The following is a 20518-nucleotide window of genomic DNA, read 5'->3' as shown; positions in this document are numbered from 1 at the left end:
CTCTCTCCTCTGAGCTCACTAGCCCCCTATCCTTCCTTAATCTCTCCCTCCATGTAAGCTCCATATTCACAGCCACCCCCTCGACCTTGCCATCTCGCGTGGCCTCGCTACTCCCATCGTGTCAATCGCAGAGAAGGCCATCTCTGACCACTTCCTCGTATCGCTCTCCACCCCCATCGCCCTTCCACCCCCCCCCCCACCCAAACCCTACTTCCTTCCGTGTCCGCCCCTGGACAAAACTCTCTCCCAACTGCTCTTATGAAATCCCAACTGTCCAGCCTTTGTCCCTCCACTCACCACAACATTTCTGCAGCTACCGATCTGCTCAACCACGCCCTCACCACCACCTTTGATGCCTTGTCCCTATTAAAAGAATTACTTCCTCTCACCCTGGCCACTCCCCCTGGTACGGCCCTCATCTTCGCATCCTTAAGTCCAAGGGACGCAGACTTGAATGGATATGGCGGACAACTGGTTTAGCCATTCACCACCAGATCTGGCTGGGCCACATAAAGTATCATCGGGTCCTGCTCTCGTCTGCCAAAATTGCTCACTATTCCAGAATCATTCTGGAAAACAAAGATAAACCCCGGCTCCTATTCTCCACGGCTAACCTTCTTCTTAAACCCCCCTCCCCCGTCTCCTCCACCCTCACCTCCGACAAGTGTGAGGAGCTCATGGACTTCTTTGTCTCTAAGAGTGAGACCATCCATTCAGCTGCCGCTGCCATTTCCCCTCCTTTCCCTAGACCACCGGGCCAAACCTCCTCGAAGGTTCCCCCTGCCCTAGCCCTGAACTCACATCTTTCTCCAGTTTCTCTCTGATCTCCCCTCATGACCTCTCCACGCACATCTCGTCCATGAGACCCACTTCCTGCTCCCTCGACCCTATTCCCACCAAACTGCTGACCACCCAACTTCCTTTTCTGGCTCCCATGTTAGCTGACATTGTTAACGGTTCTCTCTCCTCAGGTACTGTCCCCCTCTCCCTCAAATCTGCCGTCATCACCCCCCTCCTCAAAAAAAAAAATCCTTGACCCCTCCGTCCTTGCAAATTACCACCCCATCTCCAACCTCCCTTTCTTCTCCAAAGTCCTTGAACGTGTTGTCGACTCCCAAATCCGTGACCATCTTTCCCGCAACTCCATGTTTGAATCCCTCCAATCAGGTTTCCGCCCCTGCCACAGTACCGAAACGGCTCTCATCAAAGTCACAAATGACATCCTTTGTGACTGTGACAAAGGTAAACTATCCCTCCTCGTCCTTCTTGACTTGTCTGCAGCCTTTGACACGGTCGACCACGCCATCCTTCTCCAACGCCTCTCCACCGTCGTCCAGCTGGGTGGGACTGCACTCGCCTGGTTCCATTCTTATCTAATCGTAGCCAGAGAATCACCTGCAACGGCCTCTCTTCCCGCTCCCGCACTGTTACCTCTGGTGTTCCCCAAGGATCGATCCTTGGCCCCCTCCTATTTCTCATCTACATGTTGCCCCTCGGTGACATCATCCGAAAACACAGCTTCACTTTCCACATGTACTCTGATGACACCCAGCTCGACCTCACCGCCACTTCTCTCGACCCCTCCACGGTCTCTAAATTGTCAGACTGCTTGTCCGACATCCAGTTCTGCAGGACCAGAAATTTTCTCCAATTAAATATTGGGAAGACCAAAGCCACTGTTTTCGGTCCCTGCCACAAACTCCGTTCCCTAACCACTGACTCCATCCCTCTCCCTAACATCTGTGAGGCTGAACCACACTGTTCGCAACCTTGGTGTCATATTTGACCCCGAAATGAGCTTCCGACCACATATCCGCGCATAACTAAGACCGCCTATTTCCACCTCCGTAACATCGCCCGTCTCCGCCCCTGCCTCAGCTCATCCGCTGCTGAAACCCTCCTCCATGCCTTTGTTACCTCTAGACTTGACCATTCCAACACACTCCTGGCTGGCCTCCCACATTCTACCCTATGTAAACTTGAGGTGATCCAAAACTCAGCTGCCCCGTGTTCTAACTCGCACCAAGTCCCGTTCGCCCATCACCCCTGTGCTCGCTGACCCACATTGGCTCCCCGTTAAGCAACGCCTCGATTTCAAAATTCTCATCCTTGTTTTCAAATCCCTCCATGGCCTCGCCCCTCCCTATCTCTGTAATCTCCTTCAGCCCCACAACCCCCCACCCCAGAGATATCTGCGCTCCTCTAATTTTGCCCTCATGAGCATCCCCGATTATAAATCGCCCAACCATTGGTGGCCGTGCCTTCTGTTGCCTAGGCCCGAAGCTCTGGAATTCCCTGCCTAAAGCTCTCCTTCCTCCTTTAAGACGCTCCTTAACCTCTTTGACCAAGCTTTTGGTCACCTGCCCTAATTTCTCCTTATGTGGCTCGGTGTCAAATTCTTTTGTCTTTTAATGCTCCTGTGAAGCGCCTTGGGACGTTTTACTACATTAAAGGCGCTATATAAATACATGTTGTTGTTGACATTAGCCCATAATATACGCAGGCACTCAAGTGCAGTACTGAGGGCACGCTGCATTGTCGGAGGGGCCGTCCTTTGAATCAGACATGAAACGGAGGCTCTGTACACAGACACCAGTGGTTCAGTGGACACTAAGGATCCCATGGCGCTATTCGAAGAGGACCAGGGATTTCTCTCTATTGCCTGGCTGATACCGCTCCCTCGAACACCATACAAAAAATAGAGAGAGATTACCTGTCATTGATCTCACTGCTGGTTGTGGTATTGTGCTGTGCCACATTTTCCTACATTACAAAGTATTAACAGCACAGAAACAGGCCATTTAGCCCAAATGGTCCGTGCCGGTGTTTCTGCTCCACTCGAGCCTCCTCTCCCCCTCTTCATCTCACCCTATCAGCAGATCCTTCTATTCCTTTCTCCCTCATGTGTTTATCCAACTTCCCCTTAAATGTATCTCTACTATTCGCCTCAACCACTCCCTGTGGCAGCGAGTTCCACATTCTCACCATTCTCTGGGTAAAGAAGTTTCTCCTGAATTCCCGATTGGATTTATTAGTGACGATCTTATATTGACGGCCCCTAGTTCTGGTCTCCCCCACAAGTGGAAACATCTTCTCTACGTCTACCCTATCGAACCCCATCATAATTTTACAGGCCTCGATCAGGTCACCCTCAACCTCCTCTTTTCTAGAGAAAAGGACATAAGAAATAGGAGCAGGAGTCGGCCCTTCGAGCTTGCTCCGCCATTCAATGAGATCATGGCTGATCTTCTGCCTCAACTCCATTCACCGGCCCTATCGCCATATCCCTTGATGCCCTTACTAGTCAGAAATCGATCGACTTCTGTTTTGAATATACCCAATGACTGAGCCTCCACAGCCCTCTGCGGTAGAGAATTCCAAAGATTCACCACCCTCTGTGTGAAGACATTTCTTCTCATCTCAGTCCTGAATGGCCTACCCTTTATCCTGAGGCTGTGGCCCCTGGTTCTAGACTCCCTAGCCAGGGGAAACATTCTCCCAGCATCCACCCTATCAAGCCCTGTAATAATTTTGTATGCTTCACTGAGATCCCCCCTCATTCTTCTGAATTCAAGAGAATACAGGCCCAGTTTACTCAATCTCTTCTCATACAACAGTCCCGCTGACGTAAGAAAACTACTAGGCACTTGGTCTAAGCGTTAAACAAAGCTTTAATCAACTGTTTTACAACATGGAGGTCTAGTTGTGTCCTTCACTAGTTCCTGTTAAGAATGTCCTGCGCAAGCTGGGCCCGTGCCCGAGTATTTATACTCTCCCTGGACAGCGCCACCAGCAGGCCGCCCAGTATTATTTCATAAGTCATTTCCACATGGATGACAAGATTCATGTTATCCGCCATCCCACGAATCAATCTCGTGAACCTTCGCTGCTCTCCCTCTATGGCAAGTATATCCTTCCTTAGGTAAGGAGACCAAAACTGTACACAGTACTCCAGGTGTGGTCTCACCAAGGCCCTATATAATTGGATAGCAAAATACTGCGGATGCTGGAAATCTGAAATAACAGAAAATGCTGGAAATACTCAGCAGGCCTGCTGAGTATTTCCAGCATTTTCTGTTGTTATTTCCTATATAATTGGAGTAAGACTTCTTTACTCCTGTACTCAAATCCTCTTGTAATGAAGGCCAGCATACCAGTTGCCTTCCTAAGAGCCCCAGCCTGTTCAGCCTTTCCAACTAACAGTCACTCCACTCCAAACAAATTAATTGGATTGTGAAGTGCTTTGGGATCTTTGAGAGGCTTGGTAAGACACCGTGCCTTTCAGCTTAACGACAGGGTTCACTGCGGTCCGACATTAATCTAGTTCGTGACAGGACAGCAAGCGTGCGGGGCACTTCAGCTTTAAACAGCTGGCTTTACGTACATTTCGGAGACACTCGGTGCGAGGAAGAGCAAAGCCAGGCTTGTTCATTTTACACCTAATGGATCCAACAGAGGGGCGATGCTTTGTAACTTGAAGCTGCCCGAAGAATTCAGCCAATCCCCAGCCCAGATACAGGAAGCAACAGCTTGAGGATGGATGGGGCCACCTCTCCAGGAATAGCTACTCAGGAAGTTTGTTACACCAGATAGTAGATGCCAGAATTGTCATTAGCACAGCGCGGAATACTGGAATGTGACGGGGCTTCCTTCTTCCCGAACCTGATTATTCCAGCATATGCAGTACCATTCCAGCTGTGCAAGGGAGACAGGAAAATGACATCTCTCATTTTCCTGGCTTCAGCACTGAAGTGGAGTTGCACAGATGGCCGTGGGTAACAGGGTGTTACTCGCCCATACCGACCACAGGATTCCAGGCTCTATTCCTGGTCGCTGCGAGTAAGCCATTCTCAGCCAAGGCAGCTGGGTGGGATGAGGGAGGGAAAAGAGAGCGAGGATTTAGTCAGGATTTCTGACTATTAGTCAGCCATGGCTCAGTGGGTACCACTCGGAGTCAGAAGGTTGTGAGATCAAGCCCCACTCCACTCGAGTTGAATAATCCAGGCTGAAACTCCCAGTACTGAGGGAGCGCCGCACTGTGGGAGGGGCAGTACTGAGGGAGCGCCGCACCGTGGGAGGGGCAGTACTGAGGGAGCGCCGCACCGTGGGAGGGGCAGTACTGAGGGAGTGCCGCACTGTCGGAGGGGCAGTACTGAGGGAGCGCCGCACTGTGGGAGGGGCAGTACTGAGGGAGCGCCGCACTGTCGGAGGGGCAGTACTGAGGGAGTGCCGCACTGTCGGAGGGGCAGTACTGAGGGAGCGCCGCACCGTGGGAGGGGCAGTACTGAGGAAGCGCCGCACTGTCGGAGGGGCGGTACTGAGGAAGCGCCGCACTGTCGGAGGGGCGGTACTGAGGGAGCGCCGCACTGTCGGAGGGGCAGTACTGAGGGAGCGCCGCACTGTCGGAGGGGCAGTACTGAGGGAGCGCCGCACCGTGGAAGGGGCAGTACTGAGGGAGTGCCGCACTGTCGGAGGGGCAGTACTGAGGGAGCGCCGCACTGTCGGAGGGGCAGTACTGAGGGAGCGCCGCACTGTCGGAGGGGCGGTACTGAGGAAGCGCCGCACTGTCGGAGGGGCAGTACTGAGGGAGCGCCGCACTGTCGGAGGGGCAGTACTGAGGGAGCGCCACACTGTCGGAGGGGCGGTACTGAGGGAGCGCCGCACCGTGGGAGGGGCAGTACTGAGGGAGCGCCGCACTGTCGGAGGGGCAGTACTGAGGGAGCGCCGCACTGTCGGAGGGGCGGTACTGAGGAAGCGCCGCACTGTCGGAGGGGCAGTACTGAGGGAGCGCCGCACTGTCGGAGGGGCAGTACTGAGGGAGCGCCGCACTGTCGGAGGGGCGGTACTGAGGGAGCGCCGCACCGTGGGAGGGGCAGTACTGAGGGAGCGCCGCACCGTGGGAGGGGCAGTACTGAGGGAGCGCCGCACTGTCGGGAGGTGCCGTCTTTTGGATGAGACGTTAAACCAAGGCCCTGTCTGCCCTCTCAGGTAAAAGATCCCACGGCCACCATTTCGAAGAAGAGCAGGGGACTTCTCTTTATCTTCCCAGCAATATATATACCTCAAGCAACCTCACTAAACACAGAGGATCTGTTCATTATCACGCTGCCGCTTGTGGAACCTTGCTGTGCGCAAATTGGCTGCATTTATACAGCGCCTTTCACGACCTCAGGACAACCAAGTCCTGCTTTTGAAGTGTGGTCACTGTTGTAATGTGGGAAACGCAGCAGCCAATTTGCGCACAGCAAGCTCCCACAAACAGCAATGTGATAATGACCGGATCATCTGTTTTAGTGATGTTGGTTGAGGGATCAATATTGGCCCCAGGACACCGGGGAGAACTCCCCCTGCTCTTCCTCCAATAATGTGGGCACTGCTTGATTTCCCCCCATGGGAGGGATTTAATGTTCCTTAAAGTAAGGGTTCAAAAGGCGGGGGGGTGGCTCGAACAGTCACACAAGTGAGCTCGATTTGTTTTTTGTCCCCTCCCTTCGGACTTTCCCCTCCACAACGGTTTTACATTTTGGTGAACAGAATGTTCCCTCCCCCACCCCCCCCCGCAAGAGAAATAAAGGCTCCGCAGGGAGAGCCAGCACCTGTGGGCCAAGGGCGGTTAACTCGGGTTCATTCCCTTACTGCAGGGGGTTTTCCGGCGGGATTATATTAATAGCGTTTCCTTCGGGGATGTAGAGTTCTGAAATAGCTCCCTTGCCTTCCTGCTCCTCCCTCGGTATTATAACCTGACCTCTGGCGAATGGAGTAATGAAGAAAAGGAAAGTGCTCTCCCGAGCTACAGGGACCAGTGGGTCTCGGGTGCGATGCCAGCTTCGCCGCGAGTTAGCTGGTCTCTGCTGCAGCAGTAAGGGCAAGGCGAGCAGCGTAGGGTCCCTTGTATAGCGGGCGGGGTGTGGGGCAGAGGCAAATTGGGAGGTGGTGGCGGGGGGCCGGGTTAGGGAAAACAAACCAGCCCGGACTCCTGTTACTGGTCACTATCCAGTGACCCCTGCTGGAAGGTGCATGTTTGGACATCGGGCAAGGACAGGTCCAGCTCTGATGGTCTTGACTCCAGATGTCACACTTCTTAGTGTCAAAGTATTAGAGAGAGAGAGAGAGAGAGAGAGAGAGAGAGTGAGAGACAGAGAGAGAGACAGAGAGAGAGAGACAGAGAGAGAGAGACAGAGAGAGAGAGACAGAGAGAGAGAGACAGAGAGAGAGAGAGAGAAAGACAGAGAGAGAGACAGAGAGAGAGACAGAGAGAGAGACAGAGAGAGAGACAGAGAATAAGAGAGAGAGAGACAGAGAGAGAGAGAGAGGCAGAGAGAGAGAGAGACAGAGAGAGAGAGACAGAGAGAGAGAGACAGAGAGAGAGACAGACAGAGAGAGAGACAGACAGAGAGAGAGACAGAGAGAGAGACAGAGAGAGAGAGAGACAGAGAGAGAGACAGAGAGAGAGAGAGACAGAGAGAGAGAGAGACAGAGAGAGAGAGAGACAGAGAGAGAGACAGAGAGAGAGACAGAGAGAGAGAGAGAGACAGAGACAGAGAGAGACAGAGACAGAGAGAGAGAGACAGAGAGAGAGAGAGAGAGACAGAGAGAGAGACAGAGAGAGAGAGGTAAGGAGACCAAAACTGTACACAGTACTCCAGGTGTGGGCTCACCAGGGCCCTATATAATTGTAGTAAGACTTCTTTACTCTTATACGCCAATATCTTTGAAATAAAGGCCAACGTACCATTTGCTTTCCTAATTGCTTGCTGTACCTAACATAGAAGATAGGAGCAGGAGTAGGCCATTCGGCCCCTCGAGCCTGCTCTGCCATTCAATGAGATCATGGCTGATCATCCAAATTCAGTACCCGGTCCCTGCCTTCTCCCCATATCCCTTGATCCCTTTAGCCTTAAGAAATATATCTAACTCCTTCTTGAATATATTTAATGAATTGGCCTCAACTGCCTTCTGTGGTAGAGAATTCCACAGGTTCACCACTCTCTGGGTGAAGAAATTCCTCCTCATCTCTGTCCTAAATGGCTTACCCCTTATCCCTTAGACTGTGACCCCTGGTTCTGGACTCCCCCGCCATCGGGAACATCCTTCCTGCATCTAGTCTGTCCAGTCCTGTTAGAATTTTATAAGTTTCAATGAGAGCCCCTCTCATTCTTCTAAACTCCAGCGAGTATAAGCCCAATCGACACAATCTCTCCTCATACGTCATTCCTGCCATCCCAGGTATCAGCCTGGTGAATCTTCGCTGCACTCCCTCCATGGCAAGAACATCCTTCCTCAGATAAGGCGACGAAACTGCACACAATATTCAAGGTGTGGTCTCACCAAGGCCCTGTACAACTGCAGCAAGACATCCTTGTTCCTGTACTCGAATCCTCTCGCTATGAATGCCAACATACCGTTTGCCTTCTTAACCGCCTTCTGCACCTGCATGCTTACCTTCAGCGACTGGTGCACAAGGACACCCAGGTCTCGTTACATTTCCCCTTCTCCCAATCTATTGCCATTCAGATAATAATCTGCCTTCCTGTTTTTGCCACCAAAGTGGATAACCTCACATTTATCCACATTATACTGCATCTGCCCAATCACCCAACCTGTCCAAATGATACTGGAGTTTCTTTGCATCCTCCTCACAGCACACACGCCCACCCAGCTTTGTGTCCTCTGCAAACGTGGAGATATTACATCTGGTTCCCTGGTCTAGATCATTTATATATATTGTGAATAGCAATACCTACAGGTTAACTTTCTGAATACCAACATTTCCCAGTCTCTCTCCATTTTAAAAAATGTGCCGCAGATCCCAGACTAGCTGGGAAGTCAGCTAGCAGATACAGGTGACTCTAACCTCCCCCGCCGACTCACCGTCTCACCACAACAGCAAGGAGGTTGTCTAGAACGCGAGTCGCAGTCTCCACTTCAACTTTTGCAATGTTGTTTTTAATTGCGAGGGGATCATCCCACTGCTCATCTCTGCTTTCTTTCAACATTAAACTGTCAATAGCTGGCTGGAAACAAACAGGCCCGCTGAAGAGCCCGGGGGGTTTTGTTAATGCAATTTATTTACCGCACTCCTAACACCATCAATTATAAGCTTACTGCAGAAACTGGAAAGAGCAGGCTGGAATTGGCAGCGACTCGACATTAGTCATGTTGTGCTTGCAGACCAGCCCTTTCTGCATCTGTTTTGTATCATATTCCTGTTACTTTCCGATTTAGTTTTGCTAATTTAAGACAGCGACACAGTTTGACATTGCAACATCAGCTATTTTATACAAACACTGGACAGGAGCAAACAAGGCAAAAAGTCAACAATTTGGTTTGGGAATAATCGAGCTCACAAACTCGATTATTTCCGAACCAAAACCATTTAAGACTTCTCCCGTCACCCTCAGTGAGGCTCCAGGCTGAGCGACCCGCAGGCTGAGTGATGTAGTTGGACTGCGTACACCAGAAGGCCCCAGGTTCAGTCCCTGGTCAGTGCGGAGTTAGCTCATCGCAGCCATGGTGCCAATTGATCTCTGCACCCTAGACTAGGAAAGGGACAGATAGGCTGCGGCCACCAAGTGACCCTGGCTTAGAAGCAGGTATAAGTGGACAGCGCAGGAAGGCAGGACGGAGCTCGACTGTCTTACCCCCCGATTCGCAACCTTGGTGTCAGATTTGACCCTGAAATGAGCTTCCCACCACATATCCACAGCATAACAAGGACCGCCTATTTCCACCTCCGTAACATCGCCCGTCTCCGCCCTTGCCTCAGCTCATCCGCTGCTGAAACCCTCACCCATGCCTTTGCTACCTCCAGACTTGACTATTTCAACACACTCCTGGCTGGCCTCCCACATTCCACCCTCCGTAAACTTGACTTAATCCAAAACTCAGCTGCCTGCATCCTAACTCACCCCCAGTGCTCGCTGACCTACATCAGCTCCCGGTTAAGCAACGCCTCGATTTCAAAATTCTCATCCTGGTTTTCAAATCCCTCCATGGCCTCGTCCCTCCCTAGCTCTGTAATCTCCTTCAGCTCCCCCCCCGCCCCCGCGCCACCCGAGATATCTGCGCTCCTCTAATTCTGCCCTCATAAGCTTCCCTGATTATAATCGCTCAACCTTTGGTGGCTGTGCCTTCAGTTGCCTGGGTCCTAAGCTCTGGAATTCCTTGCCTGAACCTCTCCGCCTCGCTCTCCCCCTTTAAGGCACTCCTTAAAACCGACCTCTTTGACCAAGCTTTTGGTCACCTGCCCTAATTTATCCTTATGTGGATCAGTGTCAAATTTTTTGTCTTAAAATACTCCTGGGACGTTTTACGACGTTAAAGGCGCTGTATAAATACAAGTTGTTGTTGTTGTTGATTCACCGTCTAGGCCTGCACATGAACAGCCGCTGGGCAAGGCATTGGAGGCAGCTGTAAAACCATACCCCCAGCGACAGCACCTTCAGGAGAGGCAGAAGGGAATTGGGAGGGTGAAGAGAATAAAACCTCCCTGTCTGGTAAAGATTAGGATAACAGATTTCTCTCAGTGAATTGATTGTTGCAATCTAATCTGAGGAATTTAGATGGCGTCATCTCAATTGGATTACTGCCCTGTCATGTATTTAGATTGACTTGTTTATCCTCTGAATTGGCCTTCTGAAGATTAAATCTGATAACGATAGGTTGTATGGCTCAATCAGAACCAGAACAGAACGGGAAGATTCCTTACATCACAGGGGTCTGCAAACACCTCTTATTCTCGGGGGCCTGAAGCCGCTTTACACTGGAGGCTTTCGGGAGCATGTGCTTGTTCCCCCGAGATTAGGCGACTATCCTGGCTCTCCGATTCCGACGGCAGAATCCGAGACCCATGGAAAGCCGAGGGGGGATCATCTCTCCAGAAGCCCTTGCCGGGAAGGTGTGCATGCACGTGTAACCACGCGCTGCGCGAGGCGAGGACAGAATCGCCCCCACCACACTGTTGGGAAAGTAGAGAGGTTGCTGCCTACGCTCAGCCTCACACACGAAGCCTGGTCACTCGGGCGCCAGTGCCCCTCGAGCTTTAACCCAGCGAGAGTAAGCCCCTGCAGGAGGGGGGGACACGAGGCTAGAAATGTGAGCAAAAAGCAGTTACCTAACTTCAGCTCCCCCTAACAAACTGAACCTCACCGCCTTGACATTCTTCACATACTTCAGATTGTAAAAAGAGCTATTATATCTGACTCGTTGCCCTCTCCCTCTGCATTATCTCAATTAAGGATGATAATTTGTTTGTTTAAAAAAAAAAGTCCAGTCCCTGGTGACACAACCTACCAGGTTTATAAAAGATAAAACTTTTAACGGCAATCCCGCACACCACCAAGAAAAGAGAGATTAAACAGCAGCAATATCCAAGCTGCAACTCCAAACAGATGAAGGCAGGACGTAGGAATGTGGTAAACAGGAGAGGGCTGCGTGGCCACAGTGTCCCACAGCACGACTGCAGGGCTCGGAAAACCACGCTGCCAAAATGGCAACTTCCCCAAATACTCTGTCGCCAATTTTGGTTTAATAACTTTCATAAGTTACCCAGATGTTAGAGAGAGAAGGAGGGAGAGAGAGAGAAGGAGGGAGAGAGAGCGAGAAGGAGCGAAGGATGGAAGGAGAGCGAGAGAGAGAGGGAAGGAGAGCGAGAGAGAGAGGGAAGGAGAGCGAGAGAGAGAGGGGGAAGGAGAGCGAGAGAGGGGGAAGGAGAGCGAGAGAGAGAGGGGGAAGGAGAGCGAGAGAGAGAGGGGGAAGGAGAGCGAGAGAGAGAGGGGGAAGGAGAGCGAGAGAGGGGGGGAAGGAGAGCGAGAGAGGGGGGGAAGGAGAGCGAGAGAGGGGGAAGGAGAGCGAGAGAGGGGGAAGGAGAGCGAGAGAGGGGGAAGGAGAGCGAGAGAGGGGGAAGGAGAGCGAGAGAGGGGGAAGGAGAGCGAGAGAGGGGGAAGGAGAGCGAGCGAGGGGGAAGGAGAGCGAGCGAGGGGGAAGGAGAGCGAGCGAGGGGGAAGGAGAGCGAGCGAGGGGGAAGGAGAGCGAGCGAGGGGGAAGGAGAGCGAGCGAGGGGGAAGGAGAGCGAGCGAGGGGGAAGGAGAGCGAGCGAGGGGGAAGGAGAGCGAGCGAGGGGGAAGGAGAGCGAGCGAGGGGGAAGGAGAGAGAGAGAGAGGGGGAAGGAGAGAGAGAGAGAGGGGGAAGGAGAGAGAGAGAGAGGGGGAAGGAGAGAGAGAGAGAGGGGGAAGGAGAGAGAGAGAGAGGGGGAAGGAGAGAGAGAGAGAGAGAGGGGGAAGGAGAGAGAGAGAGGGGGAAGGAGAGAGAGAGGGGGAAGGAGAGAGAGAGAGAGGGGGAAGGAGAGAGAGAGAGAGGGGGAAGGAGAGAGAGAGAGAGGGGGAAGGAGAGAGAGAGAGAGGGGGAAGGAGAGAGAGAGAGAGGGGGAAGGAGAGAGAGAGAGGGGGAAGGAGAGAGAGAGAGGGGGAAGGAGAGAGAGAGAGGGGGAAGGAGAGAGAGAGAGGGGGAAGGAGAGAGAGAGAGAGAGAGGGGGAAGGAGAGAGAGAGAGAGGGGGAAGGAGAGAGAGAGAGAGAGGGGGAAGGAGAGAGAGAGAGAGAGGGGGAAGGAGAGAGAGAGAGAGAGGGGGAAGGAGAGAGAGAGAGAGAGGGAAGGAGAGAGAGAGAGGGGGAAGGAGAGAGGGGGAAGGAGAGAGAGAGGGGGAAGGAGAGAGAGAGGGGGGGAAGGAGAGAGAGAGGGGGAAGGAGAGAGAGAGGGGGAAGGAGAGAGAGAGGGGGAAGGAGAGAGAGAGAGGGGGAAGGAGAGAGAGAGAGAGGAGAGAGAGAGAGGAGAGAGAGAGAGAGAGAGAGAGAGGGAAGGAGAGAGAGAGAGAGAGAGAGAGACAGAGAGAGACGCCTCGAATAGTAAACACAGCCAACATAGACTCAGAAGGGAAAATTCCTGCCTGCCCAGACTTGGACTACTTTGAGGAAATGACTAATAGAGCTGGGGTCTGACAAAATTATACATTTCTTCCTTTATTCTTATATACACACACATATTTATATATTAAAATTCTTGCCTACAGGATGCCCACAAACCTTATTTTCTTTAGTCCCGATACTGTACCATATTAAATTGCGATGTCAACAGTTCCCATTCAGTTTTGCTATGTCAAGTGTCACGATGCAGCTGCAGGTTCTCACCACTAGGTGGCCCTGTGGAATGAGTTTCTGAAGCTTCGCTCTCAACACCGTCGCCATCTTGTATACAAAGCACCTTACACTTGCCAACTGACCATGGTCGGCAACACCAACAGTTTACTAGATTAGTTCTACTGCTAAACGTGTAGAGAGAGAAATTTACAGCAAATGAGGAAGCCATTCGGCCCATCATGTCTGTGCCAGCACTTGGATCGAGCAATCCCACTGTCCCGTTCTCGCCCCATAGCCTTGCATCTTTCTCGGCTTCAAATATTCATCCAATTTTCCTTTAAAAGATGCCTCAACCACACCCTGTGGCAACACATTACATGCTCCAACAACACTCTGGGCAAAGAAATTTCTCTCCACCCCTCTCCTCGCTCAAATTGAGAAGCCCTCACCACCGACTCCCGAACCAGGGGAAATAGTATGTCTCACACATAACCTGCATTTCCTCCAAGCCCCATCTGTCAGTGATACTGACTTCCCACTGAACCCTCCCTCAATCTCCAAGGCAACCAGCACTGTGCTCCCACTAATCAACAATAGCTTGCATTTAAACAGCGCCTTTAGCGTAGTAAAACCTCACAAGGTGCTGCACAGGAGCGTAAACCAGACAAAAATTGACAGCAAGCCAAAGGCGGCGACCAAAAGCTTGGTGAAAGAGGTAGGGGAGGCGGAGAGGTTTAGGGAGGGAATTCCAGAGTTTATGGAAGAGACAGCTGAAGGCACGGCCGCCAGTGATGGGGAGAAAGAAGTGTGGGATGGACAAGGGGCCAGCATTAGAGGAGTGCAGAGTTCTCAGTCGGTTGTTTATCCTTTACCACCTCTCCCGCTGCTCCCAGATGTCTTTTCCCCTTCCAATAGTAATATATTAAAAGTCCTTTGTGTAACACGCGTACTTCCTCCAACACTTTCTCTACTGCACCTTGTTGGTTCCCTCAAGTACAACAGCAGCAAAGCAGAACTGAAGAGCTTGGGAATCAACAAATCGAAAGAAAAGGACACTACCAATCAGAAGTGACAATGGACGAATTACAATAACTAATTCGGAATGACTATTCAGAAAGGCTTACCAACCAAAGAAAGGAGAAGCCAAACCAACCAAAGCTTGTTTTGAAATTTCTTTCAATAGCAAACTAATTGCCAAAATAAAGCTTGTAACATAAAAATACTGTTAAAAGTGACACATTTCACAATTTATATGATTAAACTCAACAATAAAGTTGTTTTTTTGCATCCGATTACGGTCTTGGTTCTCTCAAAAGCCTGACCTCGGACAAGGCACTGGGGGACAAGTGGGACATTTGGAACACAAGGAGGTATTAGGACAGGTGACCAAAAGCTGGGTCACAGAGGTCGGTTTTCAGGAGCGTCTCAAAAGGAGGAGAGAGAGAGGCGGAGAGGTTTAGGGAGGGAATTCCAGAGATTAGGGCCCAGGCGGCTGAAGGCACGGCCGCCAATGGTGGAGCGATGGAAATTGGGGGATGTGCAAGAGGCCAGAATTGGAGGAGCGCAGAGATCTCGGAGGGTTGTGGGGCTGGAGGAGGTTACAGAGATAGGGAGGGTTGTAGGGGCTGGAGGAGGTTACAGAGATAGGGAGGGTTGTGGGGCTGGAGGAGGTTACAGAGATAGGGAGGGGTGTAGAGGCTGGAGGAGGTTACAGAGATAGGGAGGATTGTAGGGCTGGAGGAGGTTACAGAGATAGGGAGGGTTGTAGGGGCTGGAGGAGGTTACAGAGATAGGGAGGATTGTAGGGCTGGAGGAGGTTACAGAGATAGGGAGGGTTGGAGGAGGATACAGAGATAGGGAGGGGTGTAGGGCTGGAGGAGGATACAGAGATAGGGAGGGTTGTAGGGGCTGGAGGAGGTTACAGAGATAGGGAGGGTTGTAGGGGCTGGAGGAGGTTACAGAGATAGGGAGGGTTGTGGGGCTGGAGGAGGTTACAGAGATAGGGAGGGGTGTAGAGGCTGGAGGAGGTTACAGAGATAGGGAGGATTGTAGGGCTGGAGGAGGTTACAGAGATAGGGAGGGTTGTAGGGGCTGGAGGAGGTTACAGAGATAGGGAGGATTGTAGGGCTGGAGGAGGTTACAGAGATAGGGAGGGTTGGAGGAGGATACAGAGATAGGGAGGGGTGTAGGGCTGGAGGAGGATACAGAGATAGGGAGGGTTGTAGGGGCTGGAGGAGGTTACAGAGATAGGGAGGGGTGTAGGGCTGGAGGAGGATACAGAGATAGGGAGGGTTGTAGGGGCTGGAGGAGGTTACAGAGATAGGGAGGGGTGTAGGGCTGGAGGAGGTTACAGAGATAGGGAGGGTTGTAGGGGGCTGGAGGAGGTTACAGAGATAGGGAGGGTTGTAGGGGGCTGGAGGTGGTTACAGAGATAGGGAGGGTTGTAGGGCTGGAGGAGGTTACAGAGATAGGGAGGGTTGTGGGGCTGGAGGAGGTTACAGAGATCTGGGAGGGTTGTAGGGGCTGGAGGAGGTTACAGAGATAGGGAGAGTTGTAGGGGCTGGAGGAGGTTACAGAGATAGTGAGGGTTGTAGGGGGCTGGAGGAGGTTACAGAGATCTGGGAGGGTTGTAGCGGCTGGAGGAGGTTACAGAGATAGGGTGGGTTGTAGGACTGGAGGAGGTTACAGAGATAGGGAGGGTTGTAGGGGCTGGAGGAGGTTACAGAGATCTGGGAGGGTTGTAGGGGCTGGAGGAGGTTACAGAGATAGGGAGGGTTGTAGGGGCTGGAGGAGGTTACAGAGATAGGGAGGGGTGTAGAGGCTGGAGGAGGTTACAGAGATTGGGAGGATTGTAGGGCTGGAGGAGGTTACAGAGATAGGGAGGGTTGTAGGGGCTGGAGGAGGTTACAGAGATAGGGAGGGTTGTAGGGGGCTGGAGGAGGTTACAGAGATAGGGAGGATTGTAGGGCTGGAGGAGGTTAGAGAGATAGGGAGGGTGTAGGGGCTGGAGAAGGTTACAGAGATAGGGAGGGTTGTAGGGGCTGGAGGAGGTTAGAGAGATAGGGAGGGTGTAGGGGCTGGAGGAGGTTACAGAGATAGGGAGGGTTGTAGGGGCTGGAGGAGGTTACAGAGATAGGGAGGGTTGTAGGGCTGGAGGAGGTTACAGAGATAGGGAGGGGTGTAGGAGGTTACAGTGATAGGGAGGGTGGTAGGGCTGGAGGAGGTTACAGAGATAGGGAGGGTATAGGGGCTGGAGGAGGTTACAGAGATAGGGAGGGTTGTAGGAGGTTACAGAGATAGGGAGGGTTGTAGGGGCTGGAGGAGGTTACAGAGATAGGGAGGGGTGTAGGGCTGGAGAAGGTTACAGAGATAGGGAGGGTTGTAGGGGCTGGAGGAGGTTAGAGATAGGGAGGGTTGTAGGGCTGGAGGAGGTTACAGAGATAGGGAGGGGTGTAGGGGCTGGAGGAGGTTACAGAGATAGGGAGGGTTGTAGGGGCTGGAGGAGGTTAGAGAGATCGGGAGGGTTGTAGGGGCTGGAGGAGGTTACAGAGATAGGGAGGGTTGTAGGGGCTGGAGGAGGTTAGAGAGATAGGGAGGGTTGTAGGGGCTGGAGGAGGTTACAGAGATAGGGAGGGGTGTAGGGGCTGGAGGAGGTTAGAGAGATAGGGAGGGTGTAGGGGCTGGAGGAGGTTACAGAGATAGGGAGGGTTGTAGGGGCTGGAGGAGGTTACAGAGATAGGGAGGGTTGTAGGGCTGGAGGAGGTTACAGAGATAGGGAGGGGTGTAGGAGGTTACAGTGATAGGGAGGGTGGTAGGGCTGGAGGAGGTTACAGAGATAGGGAGGGTATAGGGGCTGGAGGAGGTTACAGAGATAGGGAGGGTTGTAGGAGGTTACAGAGATAGGGAGGGTTGTAGGGGCTGGAGGAGGTTACAGAGATAGGGAGGGGTGTAGGGCTGGAGAAGGTTACAGAGATAGGGAGGGTTGTAGGGGCTGGAGGAGGTTAGAGATAGGGAGGGTTGTAGGGCTGGAGGAGGTTACAGAGATAGGGAGGGGTGTAGGGGCTGGAGGAGGTTACAGAGATAGGGAGGGTTGTAGGGGCTGGAGGAGGTTAGAGAGATCGGGAGGGTTGTAGGGGCTGGAGGAGGTTACAGAGATAGGGAGGGTTGTAGGGGCTGGAGGAGGTTAGAGAGATAGGGAGGGTTGTAGGGGCTGGAGGAGGTTACAGAGATAGGGAGGGGTGTAGGGGCTGGAGGAGGTTACAGAGATAGGGAGGGTTGTGGGGCTGGAGGAGGTTACAGAGATAGGGAGGGGTGTAGGAGGTTACAGTGATAGGGAGGGTTGTAGGGCTGGAGGAGGTTACAGAGATACGGAGGGTGTAGGGGCTGGAGGAGGTTACAGAGATAGGGAGGGTTGTAGGAGGTTACAGAGATAGGGAGGGTTGTAGGGGCTGGAGGAGGTTACAGAGATAGGGAGTGGTGTAGGGGCTGGAGGAGGTTACAGAGATAGGGAGGGTTGTAGGAGGTTACAGAGATAGGGAGGGTTGTAGGGGCTGGAGGAGGTTAGAGAGATAGGGAGGGTTGTAGGGGCTGGAGGAGGTTAGAGAGATAGGGAGGGTTGTAGGGGCTGGAGGTGGTTAGAGAGATAGGGAGGGTTGTCGGGGCTGGAGGAGGTTACAGAGATAGGGAGGGTTGTAGGGGCTGGAGGAGGTTAGAGAGATAGGGAGGGTTGTAGGGGCTGGAGGAGGTTACAGAGGTAGGGAGGGGGCCCTGGAGGGATTCGAACACAAGGATGAGAGAATTTTAAATTGAGATGTTTCCGGACTGGGAGCCAACGTAGGTCAGCGAGCACGGGGGCGGGGGAGGCGGTGATGGGTGAACGGGACCCGGTGTGAGTTAGGGTACGGGGCGGTAGAGTTTTGGATGACCTCAAGTTTACAGAGGGTGCAAGGTGGGTGGCCGGCCAGGAAAGAGTCTGGAGGGATCAAAGGCATTGCTGAGAGTTTCACGAGCAAATGACCAGAGATTCCATGGGACTCGGTGGTGCATTTCCAGCTTCTGTTTAAATATTGTAACCTACGGCCCACGTACCTGTTGATCTCCTCTGCACCCATGTGAAAGAGAACGTCGGTCGATGTCACTCCAAAGACCACCCCGTTGATATTCAGTGTGCAGGGATCAGAAACAAAATGGACACGCTGTCAAAAGAGGCAAATAGACAAGATGGATAAAGATCTTTACTACTCCTCTCTCTGTCTCAATATTATGCCACTATTGGAAGAAGAGCAGGGGGAGTTCTCCCCGGTGTCCTGGGGCCAATATTTGTCCCTCAACCAACGTCACTAAAACAGATGATCTGGTCATTATCACATCGCTGTTTGTGGGAGCTTGCTGTGCGCAAATTGGCTGCTGCGTTTCCTACATTACAAGTGACCACACTTCAAAAAAAGTACTTCATTGACTGTAAAGCGCTTTGGGTCATATATAAATGCAAGTCTTTCTTTTCAAATTCAAACCTCAAGCAAGATTAGAGATGAGAAGAATCTCCCTCCCATAGACTGGTGGGCGTGGAACAGAATTGCGTAGACATTACAACACAGAAACAGGCCAGTCAGCCCAACCAGTCCATATTGGTGTTTATCCTCAAACACGCGCAGTACTTCTAATCCCATCAAAAAAGGATGGGAGGCAGTGTGAGGAGTCGCCATTTAACACAGGGCGCGAGTATGCAGTGATTGTGGCCAATTCTGGGCACCGCACTTTAGGAAGGATGTCAAGGCCTTGGAGACGGTGCGGAGGAGATTTACTAGAATGGTCCCAGGGATGAGGGACTTCAGTTAATGTGGAGAGACTGGAGGAGCTGGGATTGTTCTCCTTCGAGCAGAGAAGGTTAAGGGGAGAATTAATAGAGGTGTTTAAAATCACGAGGGGCTTTGATGGAGTAAGTAAGGAGAAAGTGTTTCCAGTGGCAGGAGGGCGGGTAACCAGAGGACACAGATTGAAGCGAATCGGTAAAAGAACCAGAGGGGAGATGAGGAGAATGTTTTTACGCAGCGAGTTGTTGTGATCTGGAATGCGCTGCCTGAAAGGGCGGTGGGAGCAGATTCAATAGTAACTTTCAAAAGGGAATTGGAGAAATACTTGAAAAGGAGAAATGTGCAGGGCTGTGGGGAGAGAGCAGGGGGGAGTGGGACTAATTGGAGAGCTCTTTCAAAGAGCCGGCACAGGCACGATGGGCCGAATGGCCTCTTTCTGTGCTGTAAGATCGTATGTTTTTATGCTAAGGGTGGTGGTCGGGGGGGGGGGGGTGGTGGAGGCGGTGGAGAGAGAGATCGGACAACGTGTTTGCATCTTAGGATGAACAAGAGCTCAGAAGATCTAGAATTAGGAGTTCTGGCCACGCTGCCAAGGCTAATCACCACAGGCCAGCTTGCGCCGAGGGGCCAGAGAGGCACCACGAAGTAGGTCACGACCCGCTCTGCGGGAATTAGACTGGGAACGGGAAAACCCGAGAGTCAGGAGAAAGGAACTGGCCACGTCCGCCTGGCCAGCACGCGGTGAAGAATCACAGCTGGCGCAGGATCAATAAAATGGTTCCAGCGCTCAATAGTGTTCGGGGTCATCATGCTAATAAATCTTTCAACTGAACATTCTTGGACTGGAAGCCTGCCTTCCCCGTCAATCTTTTTCATTTTATTGCATTCAATGGCAACCTGCTCCCATTCTCCTGCCAATGTTACTCTGTGTCAACCACCAGGGAGTTAAACAAGCACAGATGGCGGGGGGGTTGGGGCGATTATCAGGTTGGGCAGTGGATCAGGCACTGGCCATTCATCTCTGGAACCTGGGCTCAAAGCCGGTCCAGGCTGACGTGAGCTGGAAGTCTCCTCGCTTTGTTGGCTAGAACAGGCCCCAACAGGAAAGAAGCTAAAAGTGAATGAAATGAACCGGGAAGGCTTCAATTTAATTCAATTCAATTCAGAGTTGGGTGTGTGGATCGAAAGTGCACTGTACCTGAGCTGGGAGTGCTCGGTGCCTGAAACGGGAGCACGGGCCTCCCTTATGTTGAAGAGTGCAAAGTTCGCCAAGAAAAAAAAATTCACAGATGTCCCCAAAGCACAAGGGTAATAAATCAGAAGGTCGCGGGTTGAAGCCACACTCGAGAGACTGGAGCAGATAATCCAGGCAGACAGTCCCAGCGTCGGTACTGAGGGAGCTGCACTGTGGGAGGGGCAGTACTGAGGGAGCGCCGCACTGTCGGAGGGGCAGTATTGAGGGAGCGTCGCTCTGTCGGAGGGGCAGTACTGAGGGAGCGTCGCTCTGTCGGAGGGGCAGTACTGAGGGAGCGCCGCACTGTCGGAGGGGCGGTACTGAGGGAGCGCCGCACTGT

General features: G+C 52.4%; 1 protein-coding gene across 2 annotated transcripts in view; it reads right to left on the bottom strand.

Moving 5' to 3' along the window:
- Positions 1 to 20518, bottom strand: part of pola2 (polymerase (DNA directed), alpha 2) — a 73402-nt gene that overhangs the window by 17623 nt on the left and 35261 nt on the right. The window contains exons 15-16 of one of the 2 annotated variants that reach the window (XM_085976339.1): positions 18220 to 18326; positions 8872 to 9033 (exon numbers count right to left, since the gene is read on the bottom strand). In XM_085976339.1, coding sequence (XP_085832465.1) covers positions 8872 to 9033; positions 18220 to 18326 — 269 coding nt within the window. The remainder of the gene's footprint in view (positions 1 to 8871; positions 9034 to 18219; positions 18327 to 20518) is intronic. The other variant, XM_085976340.1, reaches the window with a different exon arrangement.

This window comes from Somniosus microcephalus, unplaced genomic scaffold, assembly GCF_052327205.1.
Source record: "Somniosus microcephalus isolate GS21.2 unplaced genomic scaffold, FLI_Smic_1.0 unresolved_chr2, whole genome shotgun sequence".
Lineage (NCBI taxonomy): Eukaryota > Metazoa > Chordata > Chondrichthyes > Squaliformes > Somniosidae > Somniosus > Somniosus microcephalus.
The sequence above is the reverse complement of the archived record's forward strand: the minus strand, read 5'-3'. Positions and strand labels throughout refer to the sequence as shown.